Source organism: Notolepis coatsorum, assembly GCF_963971535.1.
Source record: "Notolepis coatsorum genome assembly, chromosome: 13".
In the NCBI taxonomy this organism is placed as follows: Eukaryota; Metazoa; Chordata; class Actinopteri; order Aulopiformes; family Paralepididae; genus Notolepis; species Notolepis coatsorum.
This window is the reverse complement of record NC_140177.1, coordinates 66,907,353-66,927,913: the sequence shown is the minus strand read 5'-3', so window position 1 is coordinate 66,927,913 and position 20,561 is coordinate 66,907,353. Positions and strand designations below refer to the sequence as shown.

Below are 20,561 nucleotides of genomic sequence, written 5' to 3'. Positions count from 1 at the left end.
CTCAAAGGCGCTAAAAAACAAAATTACAAACATCTCAAAACAAACTGGTCAGACTACTGCTTGACCTTACTCCTAGAACCCACCTCACCCCTGCCCACGTTGACAACCTAGGATGGCTTAGAGTAGACGACAGAGTACAGCAACTTGCAATGGGCCTGGTCTACAAGATACACTACATGACCAAGGTACCCATGTACATGTCAAAATACTTCCCAAAGGTCAGTGAATACCACGATCACAACACCAGAGGGAGCTCCACAAATCATGTTAAACCCAGATTCGGCTCAAACAAGGGACTAAACACGTTTCGCAATTATGCCACATCAATGTGGAACGCCCTACCCAAAACTGTAAAGGAATGTGAATCACTACCCACTTTCAAAACCACTCTCAAGGGACACCTACGGGAGACTGCAATTCGAAACTGGCCCCTGTAAATGTCCTAACCCAACCCCCTCCAATGTACAGTAATTTACCTAGTATGGTTTTGTCAATATTCCAATGTACAATTGTGCTTGTTTGTACAGTGTGTCCCCCCCCCCAATGTACAGTTTTGCTTGTTTATACAGTGTTTCTCCCCCCCCCCCCCCCCCCCAACCACCTCTAATGTAAATTACCCAGTATGGTTGTCAATATCCCAATGTACCCAACCCCCACCCAACCTCCTCCAATGTACAGTTTCTACGTCAAATGTATATACTCCCTTTTCTTGACTCGTTTTGTATCACAAACAGTACTGTATTTGCAAATCTGGTATGTCATAAATGTATAGATGTAGCAGTACTGTCTATCTGTATGTCATGTATGTCATATATGTCCTGATGAATTGAAAATGGGGGACCCTGATGTAAACAAGACGAAAGTCTTTCTCTGGTCTGCATCCCCTTAACAATTGTGTGTATTGAGCTGTACTGTATTGTACCCATTCTGCAATCTGTTAATAAAGTTTTCAATCAATCAATCAATCATATATTTATCTATATACATATAATCCTGTTTATATTTCTGCATATATTCCTGTCTATATTAGGGTTGCCCCCTGAAAATTTACGATTCTAATCATCAGTTAACTGAGATTCTTTGAGTAGAGTCATCTTTTTTATTTATTATTTTATATATATATACTTCGCAGTACAGTGCAGCTTATGTTTCTCTTTAATTTCTTGTAGTAGAGTAGATGTAACTTCACGTGAAGGAGAGAAAGAAGGGTCTAGTGGCGACGCAAGGATTTGACAATTTTTTGGATTTAAACAGAAGCGAAAGCTCGACTCGAGAGGAGCTCAGAGGATCAGCCCAGACCAGCAAAAGTATGTTTGAGCGATGTGCTAAATAACAGCTATCTGTCAGATAGAAAATGTATGGAAGGTATTACTGTCCGTTGGTTTATTTTAAAATTAGAACCTAATGTCAACTCTGACTCTTTAACAAATGGATACGAGTAATTGAAAATGAATTAAAAACATACTAGACACAGCGGATCAATGTAGCTGGACCTCATTCACTAACATTCTCATAAGTTTCCTCGTAAATAACCTTGTAAGAAGTTCGTAAGAGGAAACCTACGATAGTCGTCCTCCAGATCCCTGAACCAGTAGAGAAGTGCTCTTAAGTGGCCAAAATTATCGCAGCTGAATGAAGAACGTCACTCGTTCTTAAATTGAAAGAGTGTTCTCGTACACCTGAATTTGCAGACAGAAACACCCCACCAGCTCCTTATAGGGCATGAAGGACTGTGTGCAAACAGATTCAACAGCTCCTTATACCGGAAGCGAGAGGTTAAGCATTGCATCTCGGTTGTGCTGACCCCCATATTCAACAGGTAGCGCGGAAGCGATTTGCAACTGATCAAAATGAAATTAGATTATATTCAAATGTATTGTCATTATACAGCAGTACAATACAACGTATGTAACGCACATTAGTGCGTCATTGCTAATAAACTATAGATTTACAATATATATTATTAAATATACAGTATAGCCTACATGAAAGGAATGGGGTGTGCTGAGAGCAGAATGTAGATGTGTCCATTCTATTCCACTATAGCTATATTGCAATGAGGTTGAGTTCTTATTTATTTATTCACTGTCATTTGCAGTGTCTGTAGGGCTTTTATTTATTTTCGGACATCACGATGCCTCGTTGAGGCATGACTATAAATGTAAAACGTAATTTTTAATGATAAATATTCCTATTTATTATTATAATTATTTAAATCCGAGGATGTCTGTAGAATCGATGTGAACGCAATCACCAATGATTTCTCCTAAATGAAGGCCTTAACTCAATCAGCGCCAGACCCGAGGATAGTCGGGTTAACTCGCCAACCGTTCAGCGCCAGACCCGTTATTTCTTTTATTCGATATTTTTATTAATTTCTCTCACACGGACCTCGGGGTTAACATATAATAGGAACCACTCTGAGATTGCTAGAGTGCAATACCGGCCGCATCCAGGTAGTGGCAGTATCACCCACCCTTCGAAACCTTTTTTTCACACACGGTGTTACATTCAAATGTCTCCGGGCGCAGTTTTCTTGGTCAGGCGAGTCTAGCGGTTCACTCGATGGCATTGGAACGCGTCCAATGCCCCCGATGCATTCATGATGAAACATAATACCTATTATATACATTTGATTTGGAAATAGTAGCGTGTCCAGGCGAGCAACGCCAACGCTTTTAGTGAAATTCACGTATTCCTCCATAGCGCCGTTTTCTGGGATTAGCCAGGATCAATCTGAAACTATACTTATATTCACCACGGTATAACACGCGAACGTATGCATGGAAACATTTTCACATATTGAACGATAGATAGTTGATGTCAAATGGGCCATAGTATATTATCCATAGCTATAATATAGAATATAGATATAGCCCTGCAAACACAGCCACTTATCCCTATCTCTTAGAGCGTTGGCCCAGTAGGAACTAAGATGCTCTAGGCCTCCGGCGCTGAATGAGTTAAGAACAGGGGCGCACACCAGTCTGTCTGACTTATGACTGCCTTTCCGCGCTCGTAAATCCTGCTCTTAGCTACAAACGAATCCCCAAGAAGGAACCGTTCAAGAATGCCAAAATCGGCCCAAAAAGCTTGTAAGTGGAGTTAAAGGCCAATTTGCAGGTTAAACCCTACTCTTCAATTATGGGTAGTTTACATCATTGGTATCTAATTTCATTATTAATTTTTAGCATTAGCATATTACTCAGTCGCTTCATTATATATATTCCATTAATTTAATAACTTGTTTACATTTAATCACACTGCATATAGACACCAATTTATTTTTATTTCTAATGTAATCTAATCTAAAATGTAGTGGTTCCTTGTGACTGAGCACAGCACTATATACAAACTGTCAACCTCCACCTGACCCCATTTCTGTGTCTTGCAAGCCTTATAGTGGTTGCATATGGCATTGAACTGTACTACACTGACTGCTCGGAATTATATATATTTTTTTTTAGTTCTTCTGGTTTATTTTGGTATGTCTTTTCTCTCCTACCTTAGGTTATATGTGGCTGTGAACATGACTCAGGCTCACGGGAGTCTCTGACCTTGTGACCCTGCTGGTACCCCCCCCCCCCCCCCCCCCAACTAGAAGTAATAAACACAGTATCCCACCGACAACCCCCGAGCACCATAGGACCCTATTTCAGAAGAAATCTACGGTAGTCAATAGTCAATCTCGTGTAAGTTGTGCCATGAATTACATATAACCTACAGTATGTCGTTTGTCAATTTAAAAGTGTAATCGTCTAGCTAGCTAACGTTACATTATAGTGTCATAAGCTATCGATAATGTTAGCCAAGGTTAGCTAACTTGCGAGTCGATCGACTTCCTTGCCTTGCAAGATTATCTTTTAAATTGACAAACGTTGAACGTGTAATACGTGGCACAACTCAAACGGGATCAGAAGATTATTTTGTCTCTCACCGTTGACTACTGTGCATATTTCTTCCCTGAAATAGAGTCCCAGGGTGGTTAGCGGAAGGAGAGGACGCATCTCTATTCCAGATCCTAACCACCTGTGAGTCGCTTTGGGTAAAAGCGTCAGCTAAATGACTAAATGTAAAATGTCCTCATTTTATACCCGTCCCTTCCTTTCCCGTCTTCTCTCGGTCCAAGACAGGACACCGACCCGCTCCACTTTTCCCAATAGCACGCGATGTCACAGAGCGTTAACCCCTGTAGCTCACCTTTAGGCTTATTAAATCTCAAGTGGTCTTCCATGACATGGACCCCCACAGCCCAGGGCTTTAACCTGGCCTCTGCATAGCCTTGACCCTTAAGGCTTGAGGGGCAGAGGGTACACCAGCTGATGCCCCGTGGAAGACATATTATTGTGCCACATCAGCGTCCCCCTGCTTGCTCTCATATTTCACTCCACACATCTAACAGAACCTCACACCCTCGCTCTCTCTCTCTAGTGGTGGAGGAAGTCTCTCTCTCGCCTCCATGGCATTATGCTGGTCTCTGCTGGTATAACCAGCATGCATTATGCTGGTCTCTGCTGGTATAACCTGCATGCATTATGCTGGTCTCTGCTGGTATAACCAGCATGCATTATGCTGGTCTCTGCTGGTATAACCAACATGCATTATGCTGGTCTCTGCTGGTATAACCAACATGCATTATGCTGGTCTCTGCTGGTATAACCAGCATGCATTATGCTGGTCTCTGCTGGTATAACCTGCATGCATTATGCTGGTCTCTGCTGGTATAACCAGCATGCATTATGCTGGTCTCTGCTGGTTATGCTGGTCTATTCTGGCTTTTCTAACAGGGGTGATATAAAACTTGAAAAAAGTGTTTTCTGTGTCTCCTGAGCTTGTGAGTATGCTGTATGTCTGATTATCACACGTCATCCTCACAACAGAATGATAGGATTAAGGTTGAAAGCCGTTGGGGGTTCAGAATGTCTCGAGTCGAGGCCCTGATCCAACCCTGACCCAGAGAGGACGAGCAGAGCCGACTCACCTCGGCCTTGTTGAACCTCATGTGGTTGCCCATGATGTGGAATTCAGAGGCCTGGGGCCCCCGGTAACCTTTGACCCTTTGAGCGTTGAAGAACAGCGGGTAGCCCAGCTGGTAGCCCAGCGGCAGGGCGAAGTAGAGGTCACGCTCCTCCCCGAAGCGGTACAGCAGGTTGAGGACGGTGGAGCTGGCGGTCTTGTGGGTCTTTAGGAACATGACGTGGGCGTGGGGCCGGCAGGAGCCCAGCGACGGGCCCTGGGAGTCGGACGAGGAGAAGAGGGAGCGGGGCGCTGGCTGGACCGTGCTGAGAGAGGAGAGAGAGAGAGAGAGGGAAACTGTTATTAGTACGTCGTTGATTTTCTTTTTGCTTAGGGATGCACCGATATGAAAAGTTTGGCCGATACCGACAACCTATATATCAACATTTCCGTTATGGGCAATAACAAATATTACAGATGTTGATATGATCTGTATAAATGAAACAAATGTCTCTGATAATAACATTTTGTACATACTATTTTTGGACATACTGAAACAATTAAACAGTTAGCCCACAATCCTGTGCTGCGTCGTTGTCACATGCAAGCAATGTTACCCAAACAAACTCTGCGTGGCCAAAAAAAGAAACACAAACACACAACGGCAGCTAGACAGTTGGCTGGATGGTATAAGTGTTATACAGAGACCTAGATTAACCCTTTCACTACCACACTACCAAAGGGTTAATTCTTTCACTGCAACAATACAGAAGGCGGGTAACCCTTTCACTGCCACATGACAAAGGGTTAACCCTTTCACAACCACACTACAGAAGGTTAACCCTTTCACTACCACACTACAGATGGTTAACCCTTTCACAACCACACTACAGAAGGTTAACCCCACAGTGTGATAGTGAAAGGTTTAACCTTCTGTAGTGTGGTAGTGAAAGGGTTAACAAGGGCCACATAAGCCTTTAGGAGGAGCTGGAAGCAGGTCGGTGGCTGGAGCAGGAGGAGACGGAGCGGGCTAAATAAGTAATTTTCCAGTTTTGTACTTTTAAATGACACTGTGGTATAACCCAATTTAAACCATGTTACTGATTGTAATATCATGGTATCATCAAAAATATGCTAAATACTGTGATGTTTTACTGTGAGGCCAATAATCTTTTTTTAAAGGGAATTATTGATAACCTTTTTTTAATAATTTTTTTTTACTTGTTGCCTTTGTTCATCAAATGTGTTTATTTTGGTACTTCCTCCCTTTGTTTAGCTCTTCTTCCCTTTGTTCACTGTATGTCTGAAATCCAAGATGCTGTTTTACTCTCGACAGTCTTGGATCGTCGTTGGCGAATATATGAAGAAGAAGCCGCGATGAAAGCGGATGAAAGGTTTCTTGTTTTTCTTTCATCCTTTCATGCATCATATTATAGACCCATTGGTGTCAGGAAGAGAGAGAGAGAGAGAGAGAGAGAGAGAGAGAGAGAGAGAGAGAGAGAGAGCAACTAACTATAATAATGCTGCTCAAAAAGAAAAATACATCAAAGGGATATATATATATATTTCTTCTGTACAGACAAATGTATGGAAAAACAATGACACCGTGATATCCCATCATACTGGCGGTTACACAGGAGCAGGTGAGGTGGTTGAGCAGGTTAGCTCGGCTGGCCCCCGCGGGGAATCATGACCTTTCATCCAAAGTGCCTTACAGTATCACAAGGTTTAAGGCCCAGTCCACACGATCACGGGTATTTTTGACACAGTTTTTTTTTTAATTATTCAAAAAAAAATTACTCTGTCCACACGACTGGTTTAAACCTCGCACAGAGTGACGTCATATACATGTAGTACAATGCCAAAGCAGTAGGTGGCGATGTAGTTCAAACATGAAGGCCATTTCAACCAACCAGAAGGGTTTAGGGTTAATACCGGAAACTGACCTGAAGCCTGGAACACAAACATCCCTCCTTGCTCACAGCCAAACAATTCTACAGTTTGCAGCTAGAACGTGCAATAAACAAAAAATTATACATTCACTGTGTGTTCTGCCTCATTTGTTGATGAAACAACCAACATCAACACAATTTACCACCAAGAGCGGAGTTTAGTCTCACAAAAAGATCAGCGATTTTGTTAGCTTACATGCTAACGTAATAATGTGGTAACGTTAACGCTAGTAGAATGAATGGATGCAAACATTATTTAACACATTGCAGAATGGGTACAATATAATACGGCTCAATACAAAAAATTGTTAAGGGGATGCAGTCTGGACTGGGTTCCTTATACAATAACTTGACAACACATGAGCTTTCAGTTTAGCCGCAGCTACAGGTTTACTCTCGTCAGGTCAGGAATGCGACAACAGACATCATCAGTCGATCACAACACTCTTCAACACAGACGATACGTTTCGAACAAAGGTTTGTTACAATCATTTTCATATAACGCTACTTGGGACAGCTCTGCTGTAAACACTGGAAATAACCTCGGTGTCTATGCCCACACGCAACCACTGCAACCGGGGATGCGCACAAAACTTCACCCTGGACTCTGGTTTTCAAAGACCACGGTTGCAGTGTAGCAAAAACCCCGGTTGTGTGTGGGCGAACAGTGCAACTGCGCACATACAATCACGGTTACATTAAACCCAGCGTTCGTGTAGACAGCCCCTAAAGTTTAGCATGTGGAGCCCACAGTAGTGGGAATGGAACTCCTAACCCTGGCAGTTATTAAGATTAAATTAGATTAAACTGGACTTTGAAGAAGTCTTTATTCATTGCACACATTGACAATGCCGTCATGCAGTGACACACACATGCGATGGGCGGCACACACAGATACACACACATGCAATTTCTTTTCTTTTTGGGTCGCTGATGAAATGTTCCTCTCTGCGTTTGACCCATCCCATCGTCCTTCCCCCCAAGGGCAGCCGGGAGCAGACATGGGGGCGTGGGGCCGCGTCCGGGGACAAATCCAAGTGCTCCTGTCCGTCTTCGTCAGGGACATGACAGTGTTAGCAATCTGTTCTGCATGTTTTTCCATTGGGTTTATCTTATCGGGAGGGGAAACCCTTGCAGGCACGGGGAGAACATGCAAACACACAGAAAGGCCCGGGAGATATCCCACCTGGGTAACTGGCAATGTGGCAACCTGGTCCCCAAGCGGGAATCGAACCCTGGACCTTCTAGCTGTGAGGCGACTACCACTACAACCACTACACCACCGTGCCGCACCACCGTGCGGTTATGAGCAGATATGCTCCCCCCGTTGAGCTACAGGACCGACTACTGTAGGTCTAAAGTATGGGCTTCTGAAAAGTGGCCTATATACATTTTGGTTCTTACACCTTGAAACCTGACAGCGGTCTAAAGACACTGTTAAACACAATGATCGTGCATGAGAACAGACTCGTTTCTATAGCCGACACAGAAGTCCTTCAGTGGGTCCCGGGAGGTTAAGTTTCATTTCAATAACATTTTATTCACTAGAAGTTAGACAGAGAATACAGGAGAGAATACAGAGTGACCATGCTAATCGTTTATCTAATGGTTTTCTTTTAGTATTACTAAAGAGGCCAATAATGGACTAATGGACTGCATTTATGTAACAGCTTTTATCCAAAGTGCTTTACAACTTATGCCTCACATTCACACATTCACTCACACATTCACACACCAATGGCAGAGGCAACCGTGCAAGGTGCCAACCTGCTCATCAGGAGCAGTTAGGGCCTAGGCCCTAGGGGTTAAGCGTCTTGCTCAAGGACACTTCAACGCGCTGCCGGGAGGAGCCGGAATCGAACCGGGAACCATTTGTTTACCAGACGACCGCTCTGAGCCACTGTTGCCCCATAGGTTCATCTTCTCAACTACAGTATAAACAGCTATATATATATACCTGTAACTGAGGGGTACAATTCCCTGACTGTATTACTAGATATGATACTTACTACCACTACCTTTGTACTTAATATTCGGCCACCCAGTACTCGGCATAAATATATTATGATGAACACTGTCACGTAGATGAAACGGATCCAACACAAATGTACGAATTAGAAATAGGTCTTTATTTCTACACAGCGATGGTGTGTAGAGCAAGCACTTAATCAAATCAATCACATTTATGAATGGGAATTAGTATGCACTTTTATGGCAAGAGTATTCGTCGGTATATCAATAGAGAATGTCCAATCTCTGAAGGCGCAGGTGGTACAAATACGACCTGGAATAGTTTAAGGAATAACAGCAATGATACTTCAATGATTACAGACTGGATACACTAGGGGGGGTTAATCCGGTCGCTTGTAAGCCGACAGGAGTAGGAAGGGGGGGGGGGGTAGAATCCGGCTGCCTCATCCGGCCAAGGGTATCCCAGGTGAACCCACTGTAGTGCCGTTCAATGCGCCGGCGATCCTTGGACCACAGATGAAAGCAGATGGACTCTTTGTGGGCCGGCGTCCTCCGGTCCACGGAGGAGAGACGTGAAGCGACCTCGTCTTGCAGAGCGTCTCCTCACCTTGCGTCCTCTCCAGGGGGGGGGGTTCCAACACACGGCAGTGTCGGGGGTCTTTATCCATGGAATAATCAACGTATACAAAGCATAATCCGTGCCTGGGAAGGCGGGCTGTCGTCGGTAGAATAATCCGGTATACAGGTCCACTCGCTCGTCGGCTCTGGGGCTCCTCGGGTGCAGCTTCACGTGGGGTCAACCACCCTGGATAAGCAGCCAGTTCTCTGCCCGAAACGATGGGGTACTGACCACGGTAGTATTCTCACCGCACGAAGCACTATATATTAACAGACTATTATTAGCTTAATAGACTACGTCCAACTCGACGATATAGTGCCAAATATGACTATTCAAATATTAATATACACGATGTCTCAATACCGATGGTAGGCGAACTTGGCCTTACTCCCACACGTGGCGTCGCGGGGAGGCTTTACGTCTGTGACTCTATTGGAGGGTAAGAAACTGGACTGAAAAGGAAGTCCTACTTTAGTAGCGCAGTATATATACGCACTATGAACAAATAGTCCCATTAGTGGTGCGGTAGCCAGATTCCTACGCGGAACTAGGACTTGTTCGTACATGTTGAGCGGTACGTTTGAACTGGGTCTGAGGGGTATGGCAGCCTGGCACCAAGGTCTCGACCAATAGTAGAATGGAGACTATTATGGGATGTTCAGTAGGCTAGAATGGATATTCAATGCATATTGTACAAGGAATATACAGGGGATATCAGGGAATATTAGAGAATATACAAATACAATTAAATATATATATATAAATAAATATATATATTCGGTTTAATCTGGCCCTTCACAACAGCCACCCCCTGATTGGTCCCAGACCTAATCAGTTAAACAGAGACAGATTAATCGCGTTGTCTATTTACACATAAGGGTTTGCTGTAGGGGTCAGTCAACTTCACAAAGTCATAGGGTTATAGGGTCATGGTCATCATCGATTGTGTCTGGGAGTCGGGGCAGTTCTATGAGCCTCGCCACGGGACGGGTGTAAGTGCGACCCTGGACAAGCACTTCAGCTGCTCGGACCTTGCCGTCGGCACCGGTGATCACTTTGCTTACGCGGCCGGCCGGCCACATAGCTCTGGGCAGTGATTGATCAATAATCATGACGACTGTTCCTTCTGTCAAATTGTCTCTCTCCTTTACCCACTTCTGGCGGGTCTGTAGAGACGGTAGGTAGTGCAGTAGGAAACTGCTCCAAAACTTGTCGGCTAATACTTGACTGTACCTCCACATTCGTCGGCCGTTCGCTTCTTCAGGCCGGTACATTGTCTGGGGTAATGCAGGATCTAGCCGCCCCATCAGGAGTGTGTTGGGGGTAACTGGGTCGATATCCGCCACATCACTGGAGACATATCCGAGGGGCTTCGAGTTAAGTACTCCCTCAATCTCCGTGAGGACTGTCATTAGGACTTCTTCCGCCACAGTCTGGGCCCCAAGTACTGCGTACAGGGCTGTCTTTATGGAGCGCACTTCTCGTTCCCAAGTGCCACCGAAGTGGGGTGCGTTTGGGGGGTTGAATTGGAAATCAACCTGTGCTGGAGCGAGGTGGGTCTTAAGTTCTGGGCCCATAGCTTGGAAGCTCTCTCTCAGCTCTTTCGCAGCCTTTGAAGTTTGTCCCATGATCGGACAATAGGGTAGACGGTCTTCCTTTCCGTGATGTGAATCTACGGAAGGCCATAAAGAATGAGTCTGTGCTCATGGCCGGGAGAAGCTCGATGTGTATCGCTCTGGTGGTCATGCATTTGAATACAATACCCCACCGCTTCTCGGTTCCTCTTCCTTTCTTTATGTGCAGCGGGCCAAAGCATTCCATACCCGTTGAGTGGAATGGCTTGTCACCGATTCGGAGGCGACATGGAGGAAGGTCAGCCATCCTTGGTATGCTGGGCTGCGCGCGCCACTTGCGGCAGTCTAGACATGTTCGCTGGAAGCGTCGTACCGCCTCTCTTCCTTGTAGGATCCAGTAACGACGTCTGATTTCCGCGAAGACTCTTTCTGCTCCTGCGTGATGTACATCCTCATCGTATTTCTTTATAATCAGCTCTGTGACCTTGTGTCGGCTGTTCAATACGATCGGGTATTTAATGTCATCCGGTAGATTGGGGGCTCTGCGTAGGCGACCACCCACTCTGATGAGGGTATGAGCGTCGCTCTCGGGGGCCAGATGAATTAATCTGCTGTCGGATGGGACGGGCTTTCCTCCCTGTAGACAGGCCAATTCATCGGGGAACGAGTCTCTCTGGGCTCGCTGCAGTAGAAGCAATTCTGCTTCCTCGTAGTTAGCTGCTGACATATCAGCGGGGGACTTGCACTCCGGGTGGTACCGCAGGAATGTTCTTTGTTGTGCACTCTCTATGGACGTGCAATCGTCTATGTTAGGGTCGGTGGAGGCTACGGTGCTCAATCCACAGAACACAGACTTCTTATTTTCCACCTCCTCTGGACTTGCTTCCCTCAGGATAGGCATGGGCCACTGTCCTTCCGGGAGTCTTAGGAATGCGGGGCCGTCACTGTAGACATTGCGACGGGTGAGGTCATCTAGGGGCATCCCCCGGGTGATGACGTCAGCTGGGTTCTGTTTTGTATCAACGTAGCGCCACTCTGTTTCTCCGGTTAACTCTTCGGTTAAGTCTTGAATCTCGGTGACTCTGACTCCCACGAAGACTTTGTACTTGCATGAGTCCGATTTGATCCAGGCGAGTACTGTCGTGGAATCTGACCACAGGATTGTTCTAGACACCGGTATGGTGAGCTCACGTTGGATGAGCGTGGCTAGGTGCGCTCCGGCTAGGGCTGCGCAGAGCTCTAGACGTGGGATAGATTGTTGCTTGCGTGGGGCTATTCTCGAGCGGGCGAGGACAAATGCTGTGTAGATCTCTCCCCCCCTTTCTTGGGCCCGCAAGTAGGCTACTGATCCGTATGCGACCTCTGAGGCGTCACTGAAGACGTGTAAGTCCATTTTACATGTCTCTGGCCTCACCGTGGGTGGGAAGTAGCTTCGGCGCATATTAACGCCTGGGAGTGAGTGGAGCTCCATCTCCCACTCTCTCCAGGTGGATGCAAGGTGTGCGGGAATGGGGTCGTCCCAGCCCTGGTCCTTGTCCCACAATGCTCGTACAATAATTTTTGCCCTGGTGGTGTACGGTAGAATACATCCTAGCGGGTCATATTGTCGGGCGAGTGTTGTGTACACACTCCGTCTGGTGGTCGGCGCCGCCGCCGGCCTTCCCTGCTCCGTAGTCAGGGGCTTGTGTCTGTAGTGAAGCGAATCTGTTTTGAATCGCCACACCAATCCCAGGGTCATCTCCTGGGCTTCTCCCGGGATTGTAGCCATCCAGGTCTCGCTGCTGGCTGCCTTGTCCTCGGAGGAGAGGCTGCGCAGTACTTGCGGATCGCTGCTGGCCCACTGCCTGAGATCAAAGCCGCCTTTGATCAATGAGGCGCGGAGTTTAATCAGGAGAGCCTCGGCTTCTTCCTGGGTTGAAAGGCTTTGTAGACAGTTGTCTACGTAGAAGCTGTTCTTTACGCTGTGTCGGACCTCTTCGTCCGCTGCTGGGTCCTCTGCTACATGTTTCTGTAGTGCGAATGTAGCACAGCAGGGGCTGCACGTCGTTCCGAAGGGGAGGACTTCCCATTGGTAGATGGCTGGGTGCTCATCTCCTGGCTTCTCTCTCCATAGGAACCGTAACAGGGGCTTGTCCTCCTCTACTAATCTCACCTGCAGGAACATTCCTTTAATGTCCCCGCTGATGGCCACCTTTTCCTGGCGGAAGCGGAGTAGAACGCCGAGTAGGGAGGGGCCGAGTGTGGGACCGGGCAGTAACTCTTTATTCAGATTTTGGGATCCGATCTGGTAGCTGCAGTTAAATACTATGCGGTCTTTACCGTTGTGATGGACCTTGTGGTGAGGCACGTACCACGATTCAGTGGTCTGGTCAGCCTCTTTAATGTCCATCTTTGTGACGTGTCCCGCTGTGATGAGCTTCTCAATCTCAGCGCGGTATACACTCTCTTGGGCGGGGTTCTTGGCTAAGCGCCGCTCCGTGTTCAGCAGGTACCGTTCTGTGGCGTCTGTCTTGGCGTGGAAAGTAGGCATTCCTTCTCGCCGCAGGAGTGGCGTGGCGTATCTCAACACGCCGTTGACCGGGACTCTCTTGGTCCCTGTCTCGAGGAGGTGAATGGCGTAAATGTCATCTTTAGAGCGAATGTCTTTCTTTCCGTTCTTAAAGGGCATTTGTTCCAAGGTCCATAGCCGCTCTACGTGTTGCAGGAGTGCGGTTTCTCCCTCCGTGACTCGGGAGTGGAGACATCTAGTGGCTGTACTTCGGTTGAGAGATTTGGCGAGCGGGCCTTGGAGAGTCCATCCCAAACGGGTCTCGACTGCTGCAGGACAGCCTCGGGGTCCGGTATGAACCCGGTCTATCGGGACAAAGAGGTCTGCATGGTCGGAGCCTATCAACAGGGTCGGCATAGCATTGTCTATGAGCGGGATCGGTAACTTGCGCAGATGTGCATATTTCTCCATCAGCTTGGCGACGGGGTATGTGTACCGCGACAGTCCTATTTCTTGGCTGGTGAAAGCGTCTGTAATCTGGTACCGTCGCTCAGGCTGGCCGCTTGCTGCGATAGAGAATGAGACATTCTCGCCCTTTATCGTCTTCAAATCTCGTCTTATTGTCCGAATTGTCATTTGGGTTTCGCTTCCCCGCAGCCCTAGCTGGGCCGCAGCGGAGGCGAGCAGAAGGGTCTTCTCTGACCCGTCATCGAGGACGGCGTAAGTGTCCAGGACTTTATTCTGGTAGCTTAGTGTCACACGCACTACTTTTAGGAGTACTCGGGCTCCACTGCTGCTGGCGGGATCGATGTACATGACGCTCGCTTTGCTGCTGGATGGTGCGGGTGAAGGGCGCCGTCTGTTACTGTCGTGAAGTATGTCCAGATGGGCTCCATCGCACTTGGTGCACCTTTTCTTTAAGCGGCATTCGGCTGCCATGTGTGAGCGCGCACAGCGAAAACAGCGCTTGTTGGACTTTATCCATTGACTTGCTTCCTCCGCGTTCAGCTTGGGGAAGGAGTCACATTGCGCTAGCCAGTGTTCTTTCTCACAGTAGGGGCACACTATCTTCCACTTCTCCGTTCTGGAGGGGGTACTGTGGCTCCTGCTGCTCGGTACTGACTCCGATTGGTGCATCACAGTCACCGATCTTCTTCCATCATTTAGTCGTCTGGTTCCTTCTCTGGAGCCAGGGGTGCTCCGTCCGAATGTATCTAGCCGTAGGCTGCTGACTTCTCTCGCCAGGAAGTCTGCTAGATCGAGGAGGTTCGGTTCGGGGCCATTCGGGTCTCGGTGGTCTCTCTGCCGCCTAAAACGCTCCTGTCGAGCGGGCGGCAGCTTCTCCAAGATCCTTTCCACATTTGAGTTGGCGTAAAGTTCATGCCTCCCCTTCTCTCTCTGCGCTCCCAACATCCCTACCAGGGACTGCACTCTGATGGACAGGTCGTCCAGTGCTCGATTGTCTATTGCTGGGGGTAAGCGGTCGATGTGTCGGATCTCCTGGATCACGTAATCCCATATGCGCCCATACCTCTGGTCCAATGCTACCAGCGCTGCTGTGTATGGGGTGGTGGAAGTCGCGTAGGCGAGCGCTATATTATGTGCGCGGGGTACCTTTAAGTGCTTCAGTAGGATGGCGTATTTATGGCGTTCATCCAATACATCCACCAACATGGTCTCCAGACACATGCGGAGTTCTGTATACTGGGCCCGGTTCTCTTGGGTGAAGTCGGGTACCATAGGCGTGCCAATGTATGACGCTGACTGTGGATACATCGGCGAGCGTTGGGGGAGAGGCCTCCTAGGCGAGTCTCCTCCCGCTCCTTGGTATGGGCTGGTACCGGCAGTGTACCATGGCCCGCTTGTCCAGGTGCTGTTCCTCGGTGCGGGTCGTGCGTCGTGCTCACCCGTGTATAGAGTCGGGGGTCTGTAGCGCAGCTCCGCGGGAGTATAGCCTGGGCTGTACCGGACCTCCTGGTCCGGTAGAGTACTGTGCTGTCGTCGGGCGTGGTTCTCCTCCTCTTCCTCTTCGTCTTCAGTTAAGTCATCCAGTGCTTGTAGTCTCTGGTTTAGCCTCTCCACAGGATATGCTGCTCCTTCCCGGTTGCTAGGTCTCGCTTGGACCGGTGGGGGGAGGTGGTCTGTGGGGGGTATAGACCTCGTCTGTTGGTCAAGTTCAGGGTTGTTTACTCGGCTAGGGGATGCCGCCCTGGAGGTGTGTCTAGACGAGTTCCTGGAGCCTCTGGCGGAGGGAGAGGGTGTTGTCCGTCTGATCAGCTGTTCTATTAGTTGCGCTTGCTGTCTGTCGCGCTCTGCGTCCCGTAGAGCACCAGCAGCTGCTCGCTGGCTGTCTGCTCGATCTCGGGCCACATTCTCTTCCCTCTGAATGCGTCTTATTTCTAGACGTATATGCTCTTCTTCGCTCCGCTGCTGGATCTGCAGTCGGTCGCGTTCAGCAGCGGCGTTCAGGCTGATGAGGAAGGCCTGCTGTAGGGTCCTCTCTGCCTCGCTGGGGGAAGGCGGTTGTATAGGGGAGCCTTCCCTCGGGGTACTCCTTGCGGAGCCTTGGAGCTCTATCTCCACGGTGCTCTCCCCGTCTTCTTCCGTGCCGAGTTCTCTCTCGGTAGCGTTGTATTCCTCCCGGGACTCATCGGGGACTACTTCTTCAGTACTGGCGGGGTGTGAAGTCATGTCTGGTTCCCACTGGTCCCCACCGTGAACTTGGTCAGTTACATTAGAACCCGTAGGGGCCTCTATGGTCGGGGTAGTCTGGGCGTTGGGGCTAGACATACTTTTACTTTCTAGTTTTACCGCGTTTACTGTTAGTAGAAGACTAGGTTGTTGACTGACAGCGTAAGCCTCTAAGTACTGAGGGAGCCGTCGTTCGCGCTGCGGGCGTTGGTTAGGAGGATCGTTTCGTGGAGTGTTCATCATAGGCCATTTCAATATTAATAACACTATATTAATATTACACTAATTACCCTCCGGCTCGAAGGACCAATTGTAACTGAGGGGTACAATTCCCTGACTGTATTACTAGATATGATACTTACTACCACTACCTTTGTACTTAATATTCGGCCACCCAGTACTCGGCATAAATATATTATGATGAACACTGTCACGTAGATGAAACGGATCCAACACAAATGTACGAATTAGAAATAGGTCTTTATTTCTACACAGCGATGGTGTGTAGAGCAAGCACTTAATCAAATCAATCACATTTATGAATGGGAATTAGTATGCACTTTTATGGCAAGAGTATTCGTCGGTATATCAATAGAGAATGTCCAATCTCTGAAGGCGCAGGTGGTACAAATACGACCTGGAATAGTTTAAGGAATAACAGCAATGATACTTCAATGATTACAGACTGGATACACTAGGGGGGGTTAATCCGGTCGCTTGTAAGCCGACAGGAGTAGGAAGGGGGGGGGGGTAGAATCCGGCTGCCTCATCCGGCCAAGGGTATCCCAGGTGAACCCACTGTAGTGCCGTTCAATGCGCCGGCGATCCTTGGACCACAGATGAAAGCAGATGGACTCTTTGTGGGCCGGCGTCCTCCGGTCCACGGAGGAGAGACGTGAAGCGACCTCGTCTTGCAGAGCGTCTCCTCACCTTGCGTCCTCTCCAGGGGGGGGGGTTCCAACACACGGCAGTGTCGGGGGTCTTTATCCATGGAATAATCAACGTATACAAAGCATAATCCGTGCCTGGGAAGGCGGGCTGTCGTCGGTAGAATAATCCGGTATACAGGTCCACTCGCTCGTCGGCTCTGGGGCTCCTCGGGTGCAGCTTCACGTGGGGTCAACCACCCTGGATAAGCAGCCAGTTCTCTGCCCGAAACGATGGGGTACTGACCACGGTAGTATTCTCACCGCACGAAGCACTATATATTAACAGACTATTATTAGCTTAATAGACTACGTCCAACTCGACGATATAGTGCCAAATATGACTATTCAAATATTAATATACACGATGTCTCAATACCGATGGTAGGCGAACTTGGCCTTACTCCCACACGTGGCGTCGCGGGGAGGCTTTACGTCTGTGACTCTATTGGAGGGTAAGAAACTGGACTGAAAAGGAAGTCCTACTTTAGTAGCGCAGTATATATACGCACTATGAACAAATAGTCCCATTAGTGGTGCGGTAGCCAGATTCCTACGCGGAACTAGGACTTGTTCGTACATGTTGAGCGGTACGTTTGAACTGGGTCTGAGGGGTATGGCAGCCTGGCACCAAGGTCTCGACCAATAGTAGAATGGAGACTATTATGGGATGTTCAGTAGGCTAGAATGGATATTCAATGCATATTGTACAAGGAATATACAAGGGATATCAGGGAATATTAGAGAATATACAAATACAATTAAATATATATATATAAATAAATATATATATTCGGTTTAATCTGGCCCTTCACAACAATACCCATCACATCAAACAAGACTAATCTCCCAGAGACCAAATCGGATCAAATCGGGGTCCAATTTGTGTACCCATTCGGGGATTCTCGACTCCGGAAAAAGGTCGAGAACCACCGTGATGTCCTACACTCCGGGTGCCAGCGAGGGCGTGGCGGCGGCGACTCGATAATGTTTGCCTACGCTCTACCGCACCACTACCGCCGGTGTCTCATCCTCCGCACTCCCTCTTAATACCGGGGGACAAAGTGCCTCCCAGCTGCACTCTGCTGATGAAAAGAGTGGTGAATGAATGAATGAATGAAAACTTTATTTAACAGATTGCAGAATGGGTACAATACAGTACGGCTCAATACACACAATTGTTAAGGGGATGCAGACCAGAGAAAGACGTTTGTCTTGTTTACATCAGGGTCCCCCATTTTCAATTCATAGTGACATTTATGACATACACAACATATATGACATCATGACATTTATGGCATAGGGACATACATGACATACAGGTATATTGTACTGTTACATTTGTGACATATACGATATGCAAATATACAGTACTGTTACCCATAGATCCTACCAGAGTATATACATATGATGTGGAGGGGACTGTACATTAGGAGGGGGTGGGTGGGAGAGAAGTATACATATGGTGGGGGGAGAATATAGATACGGTGGGAAGGAGACTGTACATTAGGAGGGGGTGGGTGGGTGGGCGAGAAATATACATACGGTGGGGAGAGAATATATACATGCGGTGGGGAGGAGACTGACTATTAGGAGGGGGTGGGGGGGTATGGACATTTACGGTGGCCAGTTTCGAATTGCAGCCTCCCGTAGGTGCTCTTTAAGAGCGGTTTTGAATGTGGGTAGGGATTCACATTCCTTTACAGCTGTGGGTAGGGCGTTCCACATTGATGTGGCATAATTGCGAAACGTGTTTAGTCCCTTGTTTGAGCCGAATCTGGGTTTAACATGATTTGTTGAGCTTCCTCTGGTGTTGTGGTCGTGGTATTCACTGACCTTTGGGACGTATTTTGACATGTACATGGGTATCTTAGTCGTATAGTGTATCTTGTAGACCAGGCCCATTGCAAGTTGCTGTACTCTGTCGTCTACTCTAAGCCATCCTAGGTAGTCAAAGTCGGCAGGGGTGAGGTGGGTTCTAGGGGTAAGGTCAAGTAGAAGTCTGATCAGTTTGTTTTGTGATGTTTGTAATCTTGTTTTTAGCGCCTTTGAGGTGCTTTGGTACCATGAGGTGGAAGCATAGTCGTAGTACCCTTGAATGAGTGCTCCTGCCAGAGCCTTCAGGGTATTCTTGTTTACCAGAGAGGAGATCCGGTACAAGAATCTAGTTCGTTGGTTGACTTTTTTTATTACCTTGGATGCCATTTTGTCACAAGAAAGATTTGCCTCTAGGATGGAACCTAGGTATGTAATTTCATCTTTCCTTGTGACAATATTGTCACCCACTGTAACTGAGAAGCCGTCGGTTGAGTTTGTTATTTGATCCGAAGAGAATAATAATAATAATAATAATAATAATAATAATAATAATAATAATAATAATAATAATAATAATAATAATAATAATAATAATAATAATAATAATAATAATAATAATAGATCAAATTTATATAGCACCTTTCATAGAACCCAAGGTCGCTTCACAATCAGGACAAAAAATAGGGCTAGGGAAATAGGGGGAAAAAAGGGGATTAGAATGGACTCTGTTTTACCCAGGTGTAATGATAGTTTGTTATCAGCGAGCCAGGTGCAGATTCTGCCGAGTTCTGAGCTGAGTTTTTTCAACCTGTAACTTGTTCTTGTCAGAGACCAGCAGGGCTGAGTCGTCCCGCGAACAAGAAAAAACAAAGGGTGAAAACAAAGGGGTAGGACGTGGGGTGAGTCAGGGGTGAGATGTGCAGTGAGTCAGGGGTGAGACATGGGGTGAGTCAGAGTCAGCCACACACTGGTGTTTTTCAGATATAAATAGGGAGGGAAGAGTGTGTTGTTCTGTGCGACTGGGTCCTGTTGGGGGGGGGGGGGGGGGGTTACGGAGTTCAAAGTAGATGATAGTAATTAATCATGATGGGGTCGGTCAGGAGAGGAGCAGAGCGGCTACTGGGAAGGATAGATGGAGAGGAACAGTTATGTTAGCTTGTATTTATCAGAGGGTGCTGGCGAGCCGTTATTATCCTAACAGATACAAAGGGGCGCAGAGGCCGGTAGGAAGGTGACCATGAAGAATGAAACCTTCTCCTCTGGATTCAAGGATAAAAACCTGGGGATTGAAGAATTAAACCGTCTTCTCGGGATTCAATAATTAAACCTTCTTCTCAAGACTAAAAGCCTCTTCTCTGGGATTCGAGAATAAAACATTCGCGGGATTCAAGAATAAAAACTTTTTCTCTGGATTCAAGAATTAAACCTTCTCCACATCCACAGGACAGAACCACAAACTTCTTGAAAAATGCAGCGCGAAGGACTGACTTACGTCAATGATGCATCTTCATTACAGTTGTTTCTCATGATAATAACGTTAAAATCTTTTATGTCTCTCGGAGCAAA

At 47.3% G+C, this 20,561-nt stretch overlaps 1 protein-coding gene across 1 annotated transcript in view; it reads right to left on the bottom strand.

Moving 5' to 3' along the window:
• Positions 1–20,561, bottom strand: part of gal3st4 (galactose-3-O-sulfotransferase 4) — a gene marked incomplete at its 3' end in the record, with an annotated part of 91,130 nt that overhangs the window by 8,538 nt on the left and 62,031 nt on the right. Inside the window, exon 3 of the mRNA XM_084327390.1 lies at positions 4,982–5,282. Within this exon, the coding sequence (XP_084183516.1) occupies positions 4,982–5,282 (301 nt within the window). The remainder of the gene's footprint in view (positions 1–4,981; positions 5,283–20,561) is intronic.